The sequence below is a fragment of the Zootoca vivipara genome, chromosome 14, assembly GCF_963506605.1.
Source record: "Zootoca vivipara chromosome 14, rZooViv1.1, whole genome shotgun sequence".
NCBI classification, from domain to species: domain Eukaryota; kingdom Metazoa; phylum Chordata; class Lepidosauria; order Squamata; family Lacertidae; genus Zootoca; species Zootoca vivipara.
In genome coordinates, this window is record NC_083289.1 from 40,203,542 (window position 1) to 40,216,792 (window position 13,251).

General features: G+C 40.8%; 1 protein-coding gene across 2 annotated transcripts in view; it reads right to left on the reverse strand.

Annotated features, from left to right (window-relative positions):
• Positions 1-13,251, reverse strand: part of SMG1 (SMG1 nonsense mediated mRNA decay associated PI3K related kinase) — a 72,120-nt gene that overhangs the window by 28,441 nt on the left and 30,428 nt on the right. For both annotated transcript variants that reach the window (XM_060282549.1, XM_035130581.2), the window contains exons 18-29: positions 13,130-13,231; positions 12,583-12,723; positions 11,670-11,869; positions 8,640-8,836; positions 6,476-6,640; positions 5,567-5,721; positions 3,992-4,137; positions 3,646-3,847; positions 3,005-3,114; positions 2,665-2,812; positions 969-1,128; positions 253-373 (exon numbers count right to left, since the gene is read on the reverse strand). In XM_060282549.1, the coding sequence (XP_060138532.1) occupies positions 253-373; positions 969-1,128; positions 2,665-2,812; positions 3,005-3,114; positions 3,646-3,847; positions 3,992-4,137; positions 5,567-5,721; positions 6,476-6,640; positions 8,640-8,836; positions 11,670-11,869; positions 12,583-12,723; positions 13,130-13,231 (1,847 nt within the window). The remainder of the gene's footprint in view (positions 1-252; positions 374-968; positions 1,129-2,664; positions 2,813-3,004; positions 3,115-3,645; positions 3,848-3,991; positions 4,138-5,566; positions 5,722-6,475; positions 6,641-8,639; positions 8,837-11,669; positions 11,870-12,582; positions 12,724-13,129; positions 13,232-13,251) is intronic.

The window sequence follows — 13,251 nt, forward strand, 5'->3', positions numbered from 1 at the left end:
AATTTTTTTACATTTTACTTAAATGTGAAAAGATCTGAAATCTTTTGCTAATATAATCCCAAAGGTATCTAGTTCTGATGAAACCTGTTATTCTGAATAAATTAATACTTCACTGTAGTCAGAGAAATGCATGCACATACTGAAATAGGCAGGTAAGTCAAAACAGGTAATATCATAGGCAATGAGCAATAACACAAACTGGAGGCAAATTAACCCCATAGAACACAGATGCTTCTACTTTAATATCTATACCTTTAAGTTTCTCCAGCAACTGATTCTGGTACATGGTATATCTTAAGGCATGCATCCATGGCCTAACATCATGTTGCTTGCATGAACGCAATGCTTCACTGAAGAGAGGAATGAGACAATCCTGTAAAAAGCATAAAAGTTGAGTGCTTGATAGGGCTTTAAGCTGCCTAAAAAGCTCTGGTTTTCCCTTAATCTTCTAATAAAAACATTCCTACACAGGTTCTTTGAACTAAATTTATGTGTTGCATCAAATGTTAGTCCGACTCAAGAGTAGATCCACTGAAATTAATATACATGAATAACTTAGGCTCATTAATTTCAGTGGGTCTCCTCTTGAATATAATTTAGATGGATACAACCTTATGTGTTTAACCCAAATGCCACAGTTCATATGCCTTATCAGTTATAGGAATGTACACAAGATAAGCACAGTGACCATTCACAACAGCACTAATAAGCAGTAACACAAATCACAATGCTAACACCAGGCTTTGTGTAATTTACACCAGCATAGGGACAGAAAGTTGCTATTCCCTCTGAAAGTATTACTGCTGACAGTTTCGGTCCTGTTCCACATCAGCTGATGTGGAGCCACTAGCTGATGGAATTTCCCCCCTCAATGTACCAATTTATACAGTATAGCAGGGCAATGTGTGTGTTGATGCACATAAACCTGTGAATTTACCAAACGCTTGGGTTATGCAAAAGAAAAATACCTCTGAAGAAAGCTTATTTGACACTGTGTTTTCCAAAGCAGATGAACAGTACAGCTGCAGGGTACTCAGTACTGGCAAAGACTGAGACACTGTCAGAGTAGCAAGTCTTAAAGGCCCAATGGCAATTCGTGAAGTCTGCTTCAAGTATTTCACAAGGTTCCTGAAATAAATGTTGCATGAGATAAGAATTATTAAAGCAGTTATACTTCACAGAATAAATGTATGTACAAATCATTATACAATGCCCTGTATTTTAACTTATGAAAGTGAGAACAAGGTGCGAAGTTCTATCTTGAGCATTAACATTCCAGTCAGATATAAATAAGCCCCATTTTGTTAACACAGTAGGCAGTGCTAATTATGCTCTCCCCTCAGGAGGAACATCCTGCACTGATATCGCACAGCTTCCATCAGTACTTTGTTGTGGAAGCTTTGGGAGGGGGTGAGGTGAGATGTTTTACAGTGGTACCTCTACTTACGAATTTAATGCGTTCCGAACGCACATTCGTAAATCGAAAAAAATTGTAAGTCGAATCCCATAGGAATGCATTGGGGGGGAAATCGTAAGTAGAAGCAACCCTATCTAAAAATTCGTAAGTAGAAAAAATCCTATCTAAACTGCATCCAAGATGGCGGACGGAGCTCAATTCGTAAGTAGAAACATTCGTTATTCGTAAGTAGAGGTATCACTGTACTTAATTCTAAGGTCCAGCTCCGAAGGCCTTCTGGCGCTTCCCTCACTGCAAGAAGTTAAATTACAGGGAAGCAGGCAGAAGGCCTTTTCGGCAGTCGCAGTCGCCCTTGGAATGCCCTCCCAGCAGATGTCAAACAATATAATTTTTCATAGACGTCTGAAGGAAGCCCTGTTTGGGGAAGATTTTAAAGTATGGTATTTCTCTCTCCCCCCCCCCATTTGCATTTTTGTTGGAAACTGCCCGGAGTGACTGGGGCAACCCAATCAAATGGGTGGGGGATAAGAAATTTATTAGTATTATAACTTAAAGTTTATTTAGAGAAGAATTGTAAGATTAGCAGTATTTAGATAAAGATTTGGAAGTAAAAGGAGGTGGTAGAAGAGTGTTAGTCAAGAGAATTGTGTATTAAGATTTAGTTAAGTGCTATTATGGTATTGAATTTTTAAGATTTAATTAGAATAGAATTATATTTTGAGATAAGTATAAGAGATTTATTGTATTGATAAGGTATTAAGAGCATTAATAGGTTTAGATAATTATTAAAAAGATTGGAATCAAGATTTGGAAAGTACTAAGGAAGTGATATAAAGAAACGTAGTTGGGAGGGAATGGAGGAAGTTGACAAAGATACGTGATATAAGATTTATAGGAAATATTTTTGTTTTTGTTGTAATGTTGATATTTTGTTATGTTGTGTATGTATTGTGTGTGTTTTTGTTGTTTTTCTATGTTGTATTGTTGCAACAATCAATAAATATATTTTAGAAAAGAAATTTATTATTACTACTACTACTACTACTATTACTCCGACCACCCCATTTTGATATATTGCTGCTGCACCTTTTGTAATGCCGCACTTGATTTTAGATTCTGTCATTTTATGTATCTTTTAATATAACTCGCCCTGGGACTGCAGTTGCCTGGGGAGGAGAGCCTATAGAAAACTCCTGTGCTCTATTCTAATTTTTGGAAGTGCTGCATTAGCATTTTTAAAGACTCACTCAGTAACGGGTTGCCATTTTTGTTCCTGTTCAATATGGTTAATAGCTGTTGCCAAACATATCGAGCTTCTCAATAATTGAACCTCAATTGCTTTCTGAAGTTCTCTTGGATCAGGAGATAGCATGTTGGGAAGAAGCTTCTTCATATCTGCAAAGGTTGGCAATACATATAGATTTATCAGTAGTTGCTGGCAGTCATTCTCTTTCTTTCTGTTTCTCCCCTCCCACCAATAAAACATAGAAGTAACATCACCCATGTACAAGCAAGGAAATTAAAATAGAGTTCCAAGTCTTAATGAATTTAAGAATCTTCATGTATCTATTAGTGTTCAACTTATACCTATTTTTTCTTTGGCTCCTCCAATAAGCAGGTTGATGTCTTCCCCTGGAAGCAATTCTAGCTGTTCTGTACATTTTTCAAGCTCCCCAGATCCAAAACTGCTTAGAGACCTGCAATGAAGTTTTCATACATTTTCATATTTTATCTTATGGCCATTCTAAATCAGAACAGGGAAAGCCAGATAAATTTAATATCCTATTTGTCAAGACAGCTTTAACCAAAGCAACAAATTATAAACACTTAATTTGTAAAGCAAACAATTTCAGTCACGTTACATAAATATTTTGATCTGAATTCTGCTTCCAGACTGGCAGAGCAATGGAAAATGAAGTCTACCTTCAGTTTGAATGTCAGATCAAAGAACAGAGGAATGAACAGCATCTCCCTACCATCTTCCTCCCAGGACTGGGCAAGCTGCATGTGAGTCAGTCTGCGTTTCTCTCTTGGGCTGCCTGCACTGGCCCCTGCTTTGAAATTGTCCAAATATCAGGTCTTCTAATTAAATAAAGCTGTGATCTGTTTTTACCTGAACTGTGAAAATCTTGCACTTCTTGCTTCCCATTTTTCCTGTTCTACACCATTTACCAGGCTGACATGTATTATTGTGACAATTTGCTATTGTAGAAGTCAATAGTACTTACTTGATATAGTTGAAGTCTGCTTTTAAACTGACTGAGGCACTGCTTGTGTTTTTTTTCAGGTCATGGACCGCATTCTGCCATTCTTGCACAGCAGACCAATCAGCAATGGAGATGTAGCATTCGCAAGCTTTGTTACCCAGGTAATTTATGACTTCAGGTGAAGAGTCACTTGGTTTAGACAGTACTGTTTTCCTCAAATCCCCTATGAAAGTAAAGATTTGGGATTGTTTCACACCTCACTCAGTCAGCAGTGGGGTACATTTGGGGGCGGAGGAGGGAAAGACTCAGGCCAGCAGGTGACTATCTCATATTCAAATCAATACAATCTACCTCCAGTAATACTTACCATTTACAGAGTGTTTGGGGCTGGCATTATTGCCGCTATTGGAATTGGCCAACTTCAGAACAGATTTATCAAATCCTGTGACACAGCAATCCACTCCTGTCATGGCACAAATATGTTCCTGGTACTCAACAGCAGCTTTTTCATACCTTAAAAAGATTTAGTGTCAGCTGTTAGGTATCATTTCTGTTTATACAGATACTGCATCCCTCACTAAAATGCTTTTGCTGTTGTTTCAATGAAAAAGCATACAGGTGGATGGCAGCATTAAGTAACAGTATTCCTTCCCAGTTCTCATTTTCCCTTTACTTCTGGGTGTCTTCTTCAGAGCAAAGAGAGACAGATTTATGAAACAAGGATAATGCTCACAGATAATTCTGTCTCTCCCTCAGTGCCACTGAGATTGGGACAGAAGACTCCTATGCCCCCCTCCTGACAATGCGAACAAGCAAGGAAGTGGTGGCAACAGCAGCAGCACCTTCCTACTTTCCAAGCTGGGATTCTCTGGCAGAAAAGGCAAAGAGACAGAAGGGTATCTGAGAGGCATGTAAGGATGATCTCATCTTTGTATGACTGGCCTTCCTCTCCTCTTGCTCTGACCTGTTGCCAGGCTTGGAAAAGCAGAAGCAATGCAAGAAGATATCTTGTTTATATCTCTTAAGCCTCTTGACTTTTCCTGCAGGTGCAACCCAGAGGAGGATCTTGGCAGATGATCTTATTACATAGGCAAGTTGATGTGGTAGAATATGTTCCTTCATGTACCCAGGTCTCAAGCCAAGCAGGCTTTTCAGAAGTAAAGCACCACCAGTTTGAACTGTGTTCATAAACATACTGGAGCTACTGAAGCACCAGATTCCTAATTAATTTACACAGAGCTTTTTTTCTTTAAAAAAATGTTTAGGGGTATTCTCATTTTGACTCAAGAAAACCAGCATTTTATAGTTCAAATTGGGAAAAATAAATATAGTGGTACTTCCGGTTACGAACTTAATTCGTTCCAGAGGTCCGTTTGTAACCGGAAACGGTTCTTAACATGAGGCACGCTTTCACTAATGGCGCCTTCCACTGCTGCTGTGACACCAGAGTGGAACTTCCGCTCGCATCCCAGGGCAAAGTTCGCAACCGGGAGCATCTACTTCCGAGTTAGCGGAGCTCGTAATCTGAAGCATTCGTAAGGAGGATGGTACATAACACGAGGTTCCACTGTACGGTAAATGGACAAAAGTAACAAAAGTACAAAGATTCACAAAATGTTTATGGGTATGCGAACCCCTGCGTCCCGTCCCCCCCAGAAAAAAAGCACTGAATATACAATAAGACACAATGTGGCCCCCACCCACCCAAGCCATGTACAGAGAGAGCAAATATTTCTGTATGAAGTGAGGGAGTGAGGGATGGGAAAATGATCTTACAGTACTGACCAGAGCTTTCTAGCAGGTTATGTAAATGTTCTGTACAAGCACATAACTCAACTGCAGGACTGCAAGGGGGGGGTAATTCCATTTCACTTAAATATAAAATACAGTACAGACATATACTCTCAGCTCTCGGATAGGTTGTATGCATGGACTAACTTACCGTCCTTCTGCTTGCTGGGCTACAGAATTAATCCAAGCAAGACTCCTCCCAACTACAGCAGATGACCAGACAGCTATTCCTTGGATTGCTTCAGGGCAATGAAGCTCACAGAGTGCTTCCACCACCATCATGATCGTTACTTCCAATTCATTCCCCTAATAGTGGGATGGAGAAAACAAGAGACTTCAATTTATAGGCTAGAGTGAAACAAGATTATACCAACCCACAAAGTCCTTTTGAACTCAAGTATATGTCTGTATATACTCTTACAATAATCTCTGAAGGGCAATCGTAACACTTCCCACTGCAGTAACCCATTACAAGCATCGCTTAAAATGGAGTCAATCAGCTGTAATTCAGGAATGACAAATTATTTTTCTCTGGAGCCGAGACAAGTACAACAACTTGGATTTATTAGAATGTGTGGGTTTCCTTTGATAGAACATTCTTTATCATCACAAGAGATCCATTTGCTATGAATTAAAGCCACCATTGTTTAAAGGTAAAGGTACCCGACTGTTAGGTCCAGTCGCGAATGACTCTGGGGTTGCGACGCTCATCTCGCTCTATAGGAGCTGGCATTTGTCCGCAGACAGTTTCCGGGTCATGTGGCCAGCATGACTAAGCCGCTTCTGGCAAACCAAAGCAGCGGACAAAAATGGTGTTTACCCTCCCACCGGAGCAGTACCGATTTATCTACTTTCACTTTGACGTGCATTCGAACTACTAGGTGGGCAGGGGCTGGGACCGAGCAACAGGAGCTGACCCCATCACAGGGATTTGAACCGCCAACCTTCTGATCGGCAAGCCCTAGGCTCAGCGGTTTAGGCCACAGCGGCACCCGCATCCCCACCCTTGTTTACTCAGACACAATAATATTGTGGGGGAAATAATATGTAAATGCAGTACCTGAGAGATATTATTGGCCTTCATTTCTGTTAGTAAATCAAAGCCATGCCTTACAGTCACGGCTGGCTGTCCAGCCAACAATCCAACCCTCATGATGGAAAGTCTAATTCGAGTTAACCAATCTTGGCAAGTCTGGCGATTGGTATAGAAGAATGTCCTGATAACCTTCATAAGCAGAAAGAGAGAAAAACAACTTGTTTTTACAGTATTTCTTCCGTACACTGAAAAATTATTTACATCAAGTCTTATCAATTTTTCAAGTTACACAGAGAGATTAGCAGACTTTAATAATAATTCAATTTATTGCAATGGGTCTACTCTGAGCAGAAATTAGTTTGATACCACCCAGAATTATTAGAAAAATTAAATGTTCATAATCTATTTGATATAGCTCAACAGCCATCCTCCTAGTAATTCAAAGATTTAAAGACAGTTGCAAAAGGTAGAGTAAGAAGCAACTAACAAGCTAGGTATTAAATGCAAGAGGATGTGTTTTGTTCCTGGGAAAAGCAGGGAAGAATCATAGAATCATAGAGTTGGAAGAGACCACAAGGGCTATCCAGTCCAACCCCCTGCCAAGCAGGAAACACCATCAAAGCATTCCTGACATATGCCTGTCAAGCCTCTGCTTATAGACCTCCAAAGAAGGAGACTCCACCACACTCCTTGGTAGCAAATTCCACTGCCAAACAGCTCTTACTGTCAGGAAGTTCTTCCTAATGTTTAGGTGGAATATTCTTTCTTGAAGTTTGAATCCATTGCTCCATGTCCGCTTCTCTGGAGCAGCAGAAAACAATCTTTCTCCCTCCTCCATATGACATCTTTACATATATTTGAACATGGCTATCATATCACCCCTTAACCTTCTCTTCTCCAGGCTAAACATACCCAGCTCCCTAAGCCGTTCCTCATAAGGCATCGTTTCCAGACCTTTGACCATTTTGGTTGCCCTCTTCTGGACACGTTCCAGCTTGTCAGTATCCTTCTTGAACTGTGGTGCCCAGAACTGGACACAGTACTCCAGGTGAGGTCTGACCAGAGCAGAATACAGTGGTACTATTACTTCCCTAGATCTAGATGCTATACTCCTATTGATGCAGCCAAGAATTGCATTGGCTTTTTTAGCTGCTGTGTCACACTGCTGACTCATGTCAAGTCTGTGGTCTACCAAGACTCTTAGATCCTTTTCACATGTACTGCTCTCAAGCCAGGTGTCACCCATCCTGAGAAACTGAGGAAGAACCGGTGAAAGGCACACCTAGCATACAAAGATCAAGTCACAGAATCCTTGTCTGTACACTGGACAGTACTAGAAGATAGCCAAGCCTGGATGCCTCCTTCCCACCAAAGTACAGTTTCAAGTAAACACATCAACTCCAATTTGTTTAAGAACTGTACAGCTGCTATGAGGCACTGCTGCTACATATGATGTTCTTTAATGAGAAATGTTTGGGAAAGTTACACCTGGGCTTGGGGTGCTCGGCTCTGAGCCCAGAAAGGGGAACTATCTTTAAGCCAGAAATCTGCCACCTATGCCCTCATCTGCTCAGGTGAAATGATGAGCAGTTCTGGTCAAAGTGACATCTACTGCTTTGTATATAAAGAATGAATGTACATTTGCCTGGGTGCGTACAATCCATCTCCTTGTTGCAGCATCCGTTACATGTCTTGTAAAGGCTAGGAGACCTTGTAGGCTGCTTTGCTATAAGTCTACATCTTGCTTAATAAGGATTAGAACTGATCACTCTGTTTTTGACATCCTTCTTTGGTATCCCTGCACCCAACCACTCCCATGAGCCTTCTTTTGGGCATGTGATTCAGAACACCATACTTGTGCATTACAGGTTACAGTTCAAACAGAAACCCAGAGAGAAGAAGTATCTGAAGAAGTGTGCATGTACATGAACGCTCATACCAATGTCAAACTTAGTTGGTCTCTAAGGTGCTACTGGAAGGAATTTTTTAATTTTGTTTCGACTACGCCAGACCAACACAGCTACCTACCTGTAACCAGAGAGAACATGTAAGCCCCAAAGAAGGCTGGCTCATTCACATAGTGCTAAACCAGAGTTTACTGTTACATCCAAACATCGTCTATGGATATGTTCCACAACGATCTGAAGACCCAGTGCAAGGTACTGCAATTATGTTACTGAACACAAACCTTGGGTGGAGATGTGAGTGCATTAGCACATCCTTCATAGGCATTGTACATCAGTTTCTCCAAATTCTCCAAGTACTGCAGAAGCAGAACCAGTCTCAGCTGGTTACTACTATGACCTTCATCGTTGTCTGCTGTAGTCCACTGGCTGACATCTTGTTCAGGGTTTAAGGTATGGGCTGCAAGACTTCTAATGATGCCTGGAAACATCCATTCAGAACATTTCAAGGTACAGGATATGAGAATGACTCCTTCAAACCAAAACTATGATTTCCAAAAGGGAACTCTGATCACTTACTATGAATGGACCTTCTAGGTTGGCATATGGATACATTCATGAGATGGGTTGTGCCCTATAATTTACTTAAGGCAAGGACGTGTGATTGATTGAACTGTTGGAGGTCTCCCTCTGGGTCCTCCTCCAGTTCCATCTGTGGCCAAGCTAAAAGGAGAAAGTTAACCCTACAGAGAACAAGAAAACACAATCCCCACAATCCCTCTCCCTACAAGGGAATGGAAATCAGGTTGGGGACCCAGAAGGGCATGTATCTGAGGCAAGGAAGATGAAATAGACTAGAGTGAAGAGGGCGGAAATGAGTCAATATGAAACAGCCACTGGAAACACCCCCAACCTCCCAAAGCGCAGCTGTGGATGTATCACTATGCCAACCTAGAAGACCTATTCGCAGTAAGCAACCGATGTTCCGTTCTCAGGTTGGCATGAGATACATTTCACAAGGGGACAATCTACCTAAACGATCATAAGCAAGAGTGGGGAATAGATTTTATAAAAGGTGGTCATTCCAGCTAGGCAGGATGTTCTGTAGGACACATCTGGACAAAACAAGGGCAAGACTAAATCTTGAGCCCTATTAATAAAATAATAATAATTTTATTATTTATACCCTGCCCATCTGGCTGGGTTTCCCCAGCCACTCTGGGCGGCTTACAGCATATCTAAAAACTTAATCAAAATATCAAGAGTTAAAAATCTCTCAATACAGGGCTGCATCCAGATGTCTTCTAAAAGTTGTGTAATACTTTGTCTCCTTGACATCTGAAGGGGAGGGCACCACTACTGAGAAGGCCCTCTCTCTGGTTCCCTGTAACTTCACTTCTCGCAGTGAGGGAACCGCCAGAAGACCTTCTAAGGAGGACCTCAGTGTCCGGGCTAAGCGATGGGGGTGGAGACACTCCTTCAGATATACTGAGCCAAGGCCGTTTAGGGCTTTAAAGGTCAGCACCAACACTTTGAATTGTTCGCTTTAGGTACAAATGAAGGGTCAGTCCAATGCTGTCCTTCTGGAACATGTGTATTTGGAGACAAGAATGCACTGAGATAGGGTGGATAGGGCACAACCTGCAGAACAGTGTGGAGATGCCATGCTAGAAAGTGATACACCACTCAGAGGTCTCATTAGTGACCCCCTCCACCCTAGAATTGCTGCACATGTGGATGCAAACATGGGGGTTTGCCATTACAGTAAATCATTGTTAAGACGTAGGAGAGGGTACTAGTTTGGCATCTGAGGGCATCTGGTAAGAGGTCTTGGTCAAGACCAACTTGAAGGAAGAATACAAGTTCTTTAACACCAGGCCACAGGGCAACAATGCTTTTTTCTCCTTGCTCATCTGCAAAAGGTTCTTCAAGCAGCCTCATAGATTATAGATTCAGAGGATAGATAGCCTATGAAATGCAAGGATGGTGTCAATTATGCCTACAGCTGATGAGGTGGCTCCACTCAATGTCCACATGGCTAGGTGGACCCAGGCAGTATTGGTCCCCAGGAGATAATATTCAGTCTGAGCAGCAGGAACCACAAGTGTAGTGGAGGAGGTCCAGAAACCAAAGTGATAGGGCTGGGGAAGTGCAATAAGGAGGACTTTGGCCACTCAGGAACTCTAGACAGGAGAGGGATTGAAATAAAATTGAACAGACCACCCTGATGCCAAGGAGCTGTAAGGAAATCTATAGCCTCTGCTCTGCAAATCTGAAACTGGGGGCAGGGGGAGACAGAAGTTCCACATTGACCAGCTTGGTGAAGAGGTCTAGGAGGGTGAGTCCATGATCAACTGAAGTAGCTTAAAAGTGGAGCTGCTGAGGACCCACTTTCACAGCTGGAACCAAGCTCTGCTCTGGAAGCCTGCTGTGCAGTTGAGCCCATCCTTAATTTGCTGGAATGTCAGCAAGAGAAAATACTTCTCGTCTCAGAAAAGGAGTGTTCAGGTTCTCTGTTAGAAGGACCTGGTTTTGTCCATTCCAATGAACTTTCATCATGGCATTGTCTATGAAGACTAGGAGATGTTTCAGAAGAATCAGTGAGGATCATCAGGCACTGGTGGCCTGCTGAGTTTTTTTAGGTTTGGAAGACTTATTTTCAGTTGGAGTAAGCCCCAGCAGTGAAGGAATAAGCAAGGAAAAGCACAGGTAAGCATTAGGTAAAATATACTTTTTCTAAGAAAACAGGAGGCACAACTGAGATAAACAGAATCTTAATGGAACAAAGAGGTTTGGAAAAAATATAGAAAGGAAAAGAAAGGAACAGAGAAAGTTGAGAAAGGAAGACCTTGTCTGCTTTAGACAAAAGCAGAACCAGAGGGAAATGGAGTCCTCCCAAGAGCTCAATCACATGTTCTTGCTTTTTTCCATTCAACAACATTTATGAACTGTACTGCTTACTTGACGGAAAGCCTCTAAGCCATTTCCAAAGAACACTTGGAAGAATCATAGGACACAACTCATCCCATGCCAACCTGAGAATAACTCTTCAAGAAAGCATCACAAATAACCTACATCAAACATTCTAATTAACACCATAATAGATGCAAATATGTTGTGACATTCAATCTCAATTCAGTGAATATTCAAATTAATGAAAATCACCTGCAGAACCAAAATGACAATATGCAGCTAAATACAAATCAACACTTTTTCTCCAAATACATTTTAACTTTTTAATGGAAGAAATGTTATATCATGATTTTAAAACTTAAAAAAAATATTCCAAAAATATACAAGCTCTTTAAGATTACCTTCAATTGTCTGGAATGTATCTTGAGCTCTGCCTAGTGGTGTCCTTAACTTTGAAAGGACAGTAAATTGTGCTGCTTCCCAGATAGCCCACTGCCAAAGAACAGCTTCAGTTTTCAATAAATTGCGGGGAATATTTGATTGGTCACGTTTATCCAGTCTCTGGCAACTGTAAAATAACCTTTCAAGCCAGCTTTCTTTCCTGAAACAAAATCAGGTATTAAGACAAATGTGTAACGATTAATATTTGCATTTATGTATATCCACTTGGACTCAAGGGAGGAGGAGTATGTAAGACACATGATAGAGCAGTGATAGTCACGCAAACATTAATCCATTGTCTCTATGATGAAGATGCTTTTCCTGAATGATTAGTGTCATATGAAAAAAAATGGGTGACATCCAAGGAGCAGATGCCCACTCATGCAACTGGACTTTTCCTTCATCTCCTCTTCCTCCAAATCTGCTCTCGGGGGGGGGGGCTCCAACTGCTTGGGGGGAAGTGCTTGGGTGGAGAGGGAAGCTGCACAAGGGGAAGCCCCATTGCCTGAGCAGACAGATACTGTTAGATGTCTGCTGCTATCAAGATTTTGCTAAAAAGGTGAATGCATACATCCAACATTAAAATATGTCTTCTTCACCATACCAAAGGACCAGTCATTTAGGTGTCTTCAACATGGATTTAGTTCTAAAGAAAATTAAAAGCAGCTAAGTAAACAAATTGTGAATGCAAATCTATTGAAGCAATAGATATTGTGCAATAAACTGGTTGGTGAATTACTTAACGTAGAGACAAATTTACAAATCTCTTGGCAGTTGGGTTGCTGGAAGCAAAACACAGATCTTTTTTTCAACAGAAAAAAATACAAGTATCTTAAAAAATACTTATCCTTTCAAATACAAACACAGACTTACCCTGTTCTGTGAGAACTCCCATACAAGATGAAACTAATGATATCAGAAAAGTCTTGTGGGTGAAATGTATTGCTTGGAGCTTTGCTCATATGACTTCTTATAGCCAGAGAGATTTCTTGTATTTCTGTGTGTTGGTTGTTACTGCAAAGATAGAAACTCATTACTTTTTGTTTTTTTAAAAAAAAATTAATTGCAAAACAGTTTACATAAAACAGCACAGACCAAAAAAAAAAGAACAGTATGCAATATATATGCAACAGATATAACAGGAAGTGCGTATAGGCAAAGAATATGTAGAAAGCACAATAAGGTGAATCGGAAGTCAAAAGTGTGTGTGAAGTTAGACAATTTGTTGTTAGTGTGTGTTTCGTTGCTATTGATGTACGGAAACTCATTACTTTTTGTGATGCTTTCACCCTTGCTGCACTTGTACCTACTTTCTCCATTCACAAGTGGCTACAAGTAAAGACTACAATATAGATATAACTAAAACTAGATTAACACAGTCAGCACCCTCATTCCAAAAATTCAATACATATACACTTACCTTAGTACTACATCTAAAGGAATAGACTTCAACAGTTTTCCAAAAGCTTGCCTTATACGAGCCCCACTGTGGACTAGCTGAACACGGCATACATCAACACATCTGCATCAGATAAATAAACA